A 10,288-nucleotide genomic window follows, 5' to 3' on the forward strand; every position below is an offset into this window, starting at 1 on the left:
TCGGGGGCACAGTTTTCTGTGCTGATGTTGATGCCAGAGGAGTTTTTGAGCTCTGTTGGTAACTTTTATGTATTATATGCATCGCCACTCAATAACCCTGCTCTGTAAAATTACATTGTCGGAAACTTCATGGCTAAGACACTGGGGTTCCTAAATGCTTCAATACAACAATGTGTGGAATATCTAGGAAATTTAACAAAGTGACATGGTGCAACCGTGGCATCTTTCCACTACAGTACCAGACCAGCAGACCAGCTCCTCCTGAGTGTGCGCAGGACTAATCGTAAGCTCAGAGGGGATCGGGCATTTGCTGTGGCATCACCAAAATTGTGAAATGAGTTGCCTTTACATGTTAAACAGGCACCTTCCTTATCTGTTTTTAAATCATGTCTTAAAACATACCTTGGCTTTCAGCACAGCAGGACTTGTTGATGTCTCTTAATATGTTTGTCATTAATTATATTATTTTTTAATTTTAAGATATTCTATATGTAATTTAAACTGTTTTCTCTTTGTTTTATATTTGTAGCACTTTGGCCAACATTGTTGGATGTAAAGTGCGTTATAAATAAAGTTGCTACGCTACCCACTCTTTCAAAAAGATAAATAAGGCAGACTGCATGGCTAGGTTCATGATTTTATCCACCTGTTGCAATGGACTGTAAACATTTAAAGTGCAAAATTAATAGGTGTGGCCCAATACTTGCCTATATATCAGCCCACTCTCATCTTAAAATCTCCTCTGTTGCTCATAGAGCTTTTCTATTGACAGGCACTTTTTCTTTAAACTATTGTCACAAAAAATAAATTTATATAATATATAATAGAACAAATAATACAACAAATTATAGCACAAAACAAAAATGTTTAATATAGATTGAAAAGTCAAGATTAAACATTATTGTTGATGCTTACAATACAAGAACCAAGAATCATATTAATGATCTTGAAAAAGAGCAAACAAACAGGTCAATGCTTCTTTGAGCCATTTTACAGCTACGCAGGAAAAAAGTTAGCAAGAAGAAGAAAAGATTTACAAATAACAAGCTGATGGCAGCAGATAAGACATTGCTCCACAAGACTCCAGTAACATAGGTACAGATAAATTAGATAAAATTGCAAATGTTTGAATATTTAATCATTTAAATTCTAGCTAATGTGCTCTAATGTAACTCCTGTGTATTTTCCGTCACCCTGTTGGAGAACAGAAACAAATCTTATGAACATTTGTTGGGAAATTAAGAAGAAAAAGCAAAGAAACATGTGATCGAATTAAAAGGAAAGCATGACACTGGGATAACAAACAGAATGATTTGAAGTGAAGGAAATAAAGGAGGTGAGATACAGTGTGTGGTTGGGTTCAGGTCTTGTAATATTTACCCTTTTCATGCGTTGTTTCGTAGCAACAGAACTGTACAAGATTTCCATTTCACTTTCAGCAAATGACCTCTGGGCAGGAGCAAAAATAGAGCACTTTACACTTCTGCTGTGCTTTATGAAAAAGTCTTAGCTCAAAGTCTATGTATATTCTTACATATATATGCATAGTTGTAGTATTTTAGCATTTCCTCAGGTGATTTTTATCCAGATGTCCAACACTGGAGGGCAGTTTTCTATTGCTCTAGTACTGCTACTTTTCAAAGTGTAGGGTGTCAGTTATAAGAAAATACCAATACTTTAATGAACTACAAGGAGTAAATGTTTGATTTATCAGAAGTGAAGCAAAATACAGCTTTGTGAATCATTTTTAATGTCTTTGTAACTGTGGTTGCATTTTACAAGTTATATAAAATACACACCACTTTACCATATGAAGATTCATTTTATCAGACAGACATATCAGAACTCACCTTCTAATACTCAAGTCAATCACACATACAGTATACTCTGATGTCGCCAGTATGTTTACTGATAATTGTAAACTGAATTTGTTGATACCGCTGTAGTTTGTTGCCTTGCTTAACTTACCTTCCCTTTTTTGTTGAGTCTAACTTCAGAGTATGTTACTTCCGTATCCACCTGTGAAGAATCAAAATAATACAATGCATTTACACTCAATGCCTTCCCTATAGGATCAGGATCATTTTTTAAGTGCATGGTGCCAGTGTTGACAAAATACCAGGTTTATAAAGGTTAGAGGTACCTTGGCTAAACTTCTTTTCTTGGGTCTAACATCAGAGTGTATTATTTCCTCTTCAGCCTGCATTGACGAACAAAACACAATTAGAACATCTGCCAAACTGTCGTTGGAAAATTTTGTGGTGCGATTTTGATCTCCTATTCTTTAGTACTGTGTACCATGCTCACAAGGAAGTAGATCAGCATAACTTACCACTGGTGTGACTGATGAGTCTGCTTTCCTCTGCTCTAGAAAAATAAAACTGCTGTTACTGACACTGTGTAACAATGTGTAATAATTGAATTTGAAAGATTTTGGAGAAAACAATTGCGATTGGATATAAATTTAAGTTCAGTAATACTTACTGTGTCTCAGTATAAACCAGATGAACAACACCACAATTACAATCCAGATCAACACACTCAGAAGGATGATGAGGATCCTTGGGTCAAATGAAGCTCTGTAACATGATGATTGAAAATATAATTCAGTTTATGTTTCATGTTTAATGTAAAAAAAATATATATACTGCATTTTAAGAAATATTTTACTCTAAATACTGCAAATAAATATAAAAAGATATCTGACCTGTGTTTATTTTCTCCTACTGTAGTATTTTTCCCTTGTTCCATTGTTGCAACAGTATGAATAGTAGTAGTATTAGTAGGGGTATAGGCTATAATTAAAAAAAAGAACTGTCATCACTAGAGTACTGTAACAATTATCATCCTAATATCTGTTACAGTAGTAAAATTTAGAAAGGGAAAGAATTCATATACATGGAGTTTAGTCGATATCTTGCAGTACTCACTAGTGATCAGTTTCTGAGTAACAGTTAAATATACTGGTATCTGAATGTCCCCTTTAGCACACCAATACCAGCCACTGTCCTTTGACCTTAGTCCACTCATGGTCACTGTGAAAACATTTGGGTCTCTCATATGAGCGGTCACTGTTGTTCCATCTATGGATCCAGATGATCCTGTCACACAGCTCCTGCCTATCCTGCACCACTTCATTTCTCCAGAGTTACTGTGGTGACATCTGATGGTTATGCTTTCTCCAATATATCCTTTCATCCTCTGATGATCCACATAGAGACTGGGGGTACCTTCAAGGACAAAAAATAAATAAATAAAAAACATTTAAAAAGTAATGAGTAGAAAAAAGGATAAAAAAAATGATTTTTATAAACTACTGGAAATTCAGATTTAATGTCTATTTTTATTAACTTTTAATGACAAACACTTTAAATGTTTACAACAATGGTCATGTACCTCTGGTAACTGACAGCTGAAAATACTGTCCATAATCCTGTCCGTTAGTAATATCCAGTGCACACCAGTAATCAGTGTTTTTATGTGCCAGCTGGTTTATAGTCACAGTAAAAATGTTCTGTTTTTTGTCATCAGAGATTGAATATTTTCCTGAAGGGTCTGCTTCGTTTGTTTTTACTGCATATCTGCAGAACGTCCAATCATATCCTTCACACAAGTACTTCACATGGTTTTTGTATTGGGATTCATAGAGACATGGGATGGAGATAGATTTTCCAGCTTTCACTGATACTTTACTGACTGTAGTTATGCTGTGAACTCCTACAAGAAGAACAAAGTATTTTAATGGTTATATTTATTTAAAACATTATTCAAGTCTTATCTTTTGTACATGTAGATACATTACAGTATTGTAAAATAATATAAGCATAAAACTGCATACTACAAAAATTATTAACAGTCATGCCTGTGAGTGAGTAGACTTCAAACATATGAGCTACTGTCAAGTCTGGTTCTTTCTATGAGTGTATGCAACATGCAAATACAGCACTTCAACCCTGCCTCCCTGTTAGTTCCTCCTACTGTGTGATGTTATATTTTAAATTTATTGCATCACTGCGTATTTTGCTTCAGACTAGGTGTAAGAATCACCATCTACAATGTTGAAAAGCCACAGTGACTTATTCATTTAACAGTAACACAAGTGAATGAGAAATATGTACCACCTGAACATATAATAGCACTGACAGTAAAGTGAAAAAAAAAATGTAAAAAACAGTTTTAATGAACATCCTGAAAATAGAGGTCAGAATCATCCATTGATGTTGATGCTCATCTTTATTACATTAAAACCAGTGAACACATCAGTGAAAGCAAAAGCAAAGTACGCAACAAACCTTTTTTCGGCATCACAGGAATAAAGTTTGTTGCCATTAAAAAGAAGAAGATATAAGTTACTACACAACAGGTTGATGACAGCAGACAACAGACTACAGCACTAACTGACAAACATAAAATGAAAATGATTTGTAATTATTTGTTGTAATATTTAGATACTTTAGTGGTGATTACCTAATATGTTGTAAGTGACTTATATACCTTCACCCTGTTGGAGAACAGAAACAGACATGACAATTAGGAATGACAACTATGTCATATAATTACTGTATAGCTGCACAAATTTATTTCTCCAGAGTTACTGTGAAATCTAATGGTAACATTATCTGCATGTTTCTGAAGCCATGTGGTTTTTCTACTGTGAAAGATTAAAATGTCTATGAAAATGGCCTCAGAGGTACTGTAATAAAACTTGAATTTCTTATTTATCTTAAACAAGCAACACTGCCACAACCTTTGTTAAAAACGTCTGGCCAAGAATAGATGTCAGAGGCCAAGAAATACCAACAGGCAAATACTTTAACACACAAAATCTTTATTTGAAATCGAGTCAGAGTTTAAAATAACGTTAATAGTAAAGTTATACGTACTGTTATCAACATCCTTATTAAAATTTTAACCCAGCTGTTGATGAGCAATCTGAAATTTGCAACCCCCCACCCCACCAGTACCACGTAGTGTCTCTCCTTTTCTACTCTTCCTTTTCTTTTTATTGAGTACTTCGCAATTGCTGCCCCCCAGATTTTAACAGTACCATCAAATCTGACAAGGATAAAGCTGTTACCTCAGTTCAAAACGGGCTCTACCATCATCACCACAGTATTTATGAGCTCTTACCTTCGTGTGACAGATATGTTAAAACAAATTCCCACATCTATCTGTATTCGTAAAACCCACCAGTAACGATCGTCCTGCACTGTCACATTTCCAATAGCGCCAAAATCCAGTATATACTTAATATGTTTTCATTGTGAATGCAGGTTTTCTTAGAGGGTCAGTTTCATTTCTACCTCTCTGCTAACAGTTTTTTTTTCCACACAGGAAGCAAGTTTGTGTGAGCGTTTGTCTCCTGCAGGTTCACAAATCTGCAAGGACGGGCTACAAAAAGCTTCTTTTTAAATTGTGCATGATTTAGGGCTGCAGAAATCATTCTAGCAGGAGTCAGGACAACTTAAAGTTTCCTTATTTTGCATTAAAGTCCAGAATTATGTTTTTAAAGTTGCTTTGGCATCAGTTTGTTTATTTAATCAATGTGAATAAAGTACTGACCATAAGGGCAGATTAATCTTAATAAACACTTGCTGTGTTCTTACAAGTGATCACTCACGACAGTGTGAGTGATCACTTGCATTGTCTGCATACTTTTAAACAAGCACACACTAAAGAACAGTGAGTCATCTATCTTCACTTCCACATTTCAAAAACAAACTCAGACATCAGAACAGGAAGCTGTCAATTCATGGAAAAGTTAAAAACATCCTTTAAGGTGATGCACCAATTCAAAGCTGTGAAATGCTGTGCCAGACTATGCAAAGTGTTTTAAATATAAACTCCTGATGAGACAAATAAAAATGTGCAGAACACACACACACACACACACACACACACACACACACACACACACAATATTCAAGCACAATGCAAAACTTCTTCCAGAACCAAGTTGTTTTTACAGTTTTTAATCCAGCAGCTCAAATATAAAAGCATTGAATATAGTAACAAAAAGCAATAAAATACTTAAATAAAACAAGTCAAATCAAAAGCATATAAAAAAGAAAAATCAATATTTAACCCTTTACATGATATAGTTCAAAACCCACATGATATTAATAACATATTTAAAACTTTTGTAGTCAGTTATACTAATCTTACTATAATCCAACACACTTTGAAATAGAAAACTAGAATTATCTACAACATTCAAATAACAATTAATCAGGTTAGATGAACCTAATACCACTGACGTCTTGATACATGCTCAATCATCCAGGTAAGTAAATCCCCAAAAGTTGATTCTGTTCATGTGGACGTAGCATTTTCAGTGGGAGAAATGTTTCGTCACTCATCCAAGTGACTTCTTCAGTCTCAGCTGAGTGCAGGTTTCCCTAACCATGTAAACAGTACATTTGCATAATGACTGAAACTAGCACCACTGAAGTAATGTCCACTGGCCTGTAGGTGTTAACAGACTGCAGAGTCCTGGCCTGACGAGGTGGCTCTTCTGTGTTGTGCCATCCGCTTTGCCAGAGGTTGTTTGGTCTCCCCGATGTATAAATCCTGGCAATCCTCCTGGCACTTAACAGCGTACACTATGTTACTCTGTTTGTGTCGGGGGACCCGATCCTTGGGGTGGACCAATTTCTGGCGTAGCGTGTTTTGGGTTTTAAAAGCCACAGAGACACTTTGTTAAGAAAAAATGTGTCTCAACTGTTCCGATACTTCTGACACGTACGGGATCACTACGGGTTTTCACTTAGGCAGCGGTTGTTCTTCTTTCTTGGATCGGCTGGAGCTTTCTTTAGGTGCCTTCCCAGCTTTGACAAATGTCTAGCTGGGATAACCACATTTACTCAGGGCCTTCTTGGTGTGATGTTCTTCTGCTTCCCTGGCCACTGTGTCTGTGGAGATGGTGTTCGCTCTGTGTTGTAGCGTCCTGATGACACCCAGTTTATGCTCCAGTGGATGATGAGAGTCAAACCTTAAATACTGATCTGTATGTGTAGGTTTACATGAAAGAACTTGTACATGGAAGAAGTGGAAAAGAGGGCTTTGCTATCCTACCCTGGAACACCACCAAGTCATTGGTGCAGGTATGTGGATGACACCTGGGTGAAAATCAAATCTCAGGACGTACCACATTTCACAGATCACATTAACTCGGTGGACCGACACATCAAATTCATAAGGGAGGGCATGAAAAGTGGCAGGTTAGCCTTGTGTCAGATTTACCGATGGAAATCTGTGAAATCCATCAGTAATGGGGGACATCTAAAAGCTGATGTGTACCGTAAACCTATGCATGCGAATCAGGAGGGGGCCTAAGGGTACATCTTTCGCCATCTTACAATGCTCAGTGGTTTTTGATCAATGGTCATGAGAATTTATATTAATGATCAAGGAACTGACCTCCCAGCCCATTGTTCCTTCAGTGGCGCTAGTTTCAGTCATTATGCAAATGTACTGTTTATAAGACTGGGGAAACCTGCAGTCAGCTGAGACTGAAGAAGTCACTTGGATGAGTGGCGAAACGTTTCTACCAGCGGTCGTGGCCACTACAGAGCGCTGGCGGGCTCATTTCCATGGGACTTAAAACTGCAAAGCTGCCACGGCGCTGTCACGCTGATGGTAAAAACGCTGCCCTTTTCCACAGTGCCGCGATCCCAGCCACCATCAATGAATCTGAGGCTCCCAGGAGAATCGTTGGGGGCGCGGGAGATGCTGTCGGTGAGTCGGGAACTATCGCCCGGATGCCGAAGCTCCTGGTAGCCAGGGGAATGCGATCCGCTTCTTCTGCAAGAGGGCGGTAATCGTTTGCAGCCAGCAGCAGGGAGTTGGCGAGGCCACCTCTCACCTCAACTGTCGGAGGAAGACATGAGTGAAGAGGAATCCGCCCTCATGTGTCCCTAGCAAGGACAGCATGCTCTCCGTGAGCTCGAGAGCGGTACTGTCACGGTTCTAGGTCAGTTTGACCCAGTATTTTCAGTTCTCATGTTTTGGTTTGATTTTGTATTTTGGGGTATTTTCTTGATCTATTGTATGATGATGATGATGATGATTATTTAGCAGGTTTTAGCTCATTCTGGTTTAGTTCTGCCCGCGTAAAGTCTGTATTTCTTTGTCTACATCTTTGTGAATTGTTTCCTGTTTTATTGTGAAGGGTTGTGCCTCATGTCAGTGTGTCTAGCCCAAACCCTCCCAGCTGTGTCTCCCTCCTGTTTCTCATTCCCTGATTACTTCCCTGTGTATATAAGCCCTGTGTTTTCCTGTGCTCTCTGTCGCGTCGTACCCTCAACTAGCTGTGTGTTTTGGCTCCGTGTTTCCAGTCTTTTGTCTCTCGGCTCCAAGTGTTGTTAGTAGCTTTGTGTTCTCTGTTTAGGGTGATATTTATGTTTGGAATTTTGCCCCAGCAATAAAGCTATGCTTTAAGTTTGACTTCCGTGTTGAGTCCTGCATTTTGGGTCCCCCACTCCTGCCTGCCTGCCACACAGCCAACCCTGACAGGTACAACCCCCAGGCACGAGAGAGAGAGAGGAGTTTCACGGCCCGCTCTATGTGAGAGAGGGAGTAGTGAGTAGAACAAGATACAAAGCATTAAAACATGTTAAAAACACAACAGCCTTAATAAATGCAGAATAGCTTGGACCTGGAAGCAGGGTTCATACGTCATCACTTAAAGATTGGATATCCCACCTGCTGTGAATGTTTTAATGCAGTACAGTTGTTATTATTATCACTTGTCACATCCTGTTTATGGCAGTTAAAATAAATAACATTCCTATAAGAAATAAAATTGTCTTGTGTAAACTGTATGTGGTGTTAAATAGGCCTATACTACTGTACTTTAATGTCGGTCATAAGGGTAGTACTTCAAGAGCCATATATTTTATGTGGTGGTACTCACTGTGAAAAGTTTGAGAACCACTGCCGTAGTGAACTTAAAGCAAGCTTTTTAGCTGATGACCAATGAATAAAAACATAACACATAAGAAAGGAAATTGCAAAAACTATCAACTACTGAAACCTAAACTGGGAATAACCCTAGGGCAGGAACACTGGATTTAGGAGACATGAAGGGATGATGACTCAATGTCCTGACAATGAACATGGGGTGAAAGCAACAACGTCTAATAAAAAAGGGTGATAAGGGGAAGAGGGTAAAGCTGGGAAAATAGTAGGGACAGATCAGGAATGAAAGCGGTGAGGTAAAAGTTGAGATAACACACACAAGGTGAAGAGCTATCACAGTAAAACAGGAGGCGACAGAACACTGAATCCTGAACAACAACACACGAACTTGTTACATACAACAGAGTGACAGACACAAACACAAGACTGACTGACTGACACAGAAGACTTAACACAAAATGATGGGACACGGGGAGAGACCTAAAGTCTAAAGCAATTCAAATCAGACAACAAGACTCAAAACACTAATAGGATGAAAACAAGAAATAATGCAAACATTACACAACCCAAATAGCTCATAATAATATCTCACCAGCTGAGCACAACTGAGCACAACAATTACAATAAAGATCGACACACTCACATGGATGATGAGAATATTTGGGTCAAATGAAGATGTACACCTTAGTTTAAGAAGTTATAACAGCCAGCAAAGCAGCTTCAAATTGTATAAAAATAGTCTTCTGAAGTACAGTAAAAACTTACTTTTGTTGTTAAATCCTGCCCCCTTGTGTATGTCCATTAACATTTCAATTAAATGCTTCTTATATTAGTGTACTGCTCATAATATTGATGTGGACTTTTAGGACTGCACTGAATTAGTACCCTAACAACATGTAAAAAGTTCCTTGTCTAACAGTAAATTCTGAGTCACAAAAATGAAATAAAATGATTTTGATCAGGGATTTAATTAGTGTGTTTTGTGTTTTTGTTGATGTTATTAACAACTGAGCTTTTGTTAATTTTTGAAAACCAAAATTTTAGAGCCCAAAGAAAAAACATTGATCATCCCCAAGAGATGAAAAGTTGTCAGTGTGATGGACCGAGTTGAAAAACAGGAGGAGTCCCAGGAATTATTAGAAAAATATGGTTTTCATTTATTTAACCCCCAAAAATCATATTTACAAAAGTAATAAATGTTGAGCTCATAAAAGAGGTCAAATAAACAAAACTCAACTCAGGCAAAAACTGCAAACTTAACAAACCAAATGACTGCCCAAAGAAACATAACTCACCTCCACATGAAATGACACACAAGGGTATATATATAATGGCTGATCAGACCACTATGACACATGAGGGGTAACTA

At 37.7% G+C, this 10,288-nt stretch overlaps 1 protein-coding gene across 1 annotated transcript; it reads right to left on the bottom strand.

Annotated features, from left to right (window-relative positions):
- Window positions 1-891: 891 nt before the first annotated feature.
- LOC102080087 (polymeric immunoglobulin receptor-like) lies at window positions 892-3,854 on the bottom strand. Its single transcript, XM_019366766.2, has 9 exons — window positions 3,397-3,854; window positions 2,931-3,230; window positions 2,708-2,795; window positions 2,485-2,579; window positions 2,333-2,367; window positions 2,144-2,200; window positions 1,969-2,019; window positions 1,381-1,449; window positions 892-1,194 (listed from the first exon to the last, which is right to left on the bottom strand). Exons 2-9 carry the CDS (start codon window positions 3,196-3,198, stop codon window positions 1,150-1,152), a joined length of 708 nt encoding a protein of 235 aa, XP_019222311.1. The 5' UTR covers window positions 3,199-3,230; window positions 3,397-3,854; the 3' UTR covers window positions 892-1,149.
- Window positions 3,855-10,288: the final 6,434 nt, after the last annotated feature.

This window comes from Oreochromis niloticus, linkage group LG13 (assembly GCF_001858045.2).
Source record: "Oreochromis niloticus isolate F11D_XX linkage group LG13, O_niloticus_UMD_NMBU, whole genome shotgun sequence".
Taxonomy (NCBI): domain Eukaryota; kingdom Metazoa; phylum Chordata; class Actinopteri; order Cichliformes; family Cichlidae; genus Oreochromis; species Oreochromis niloticus.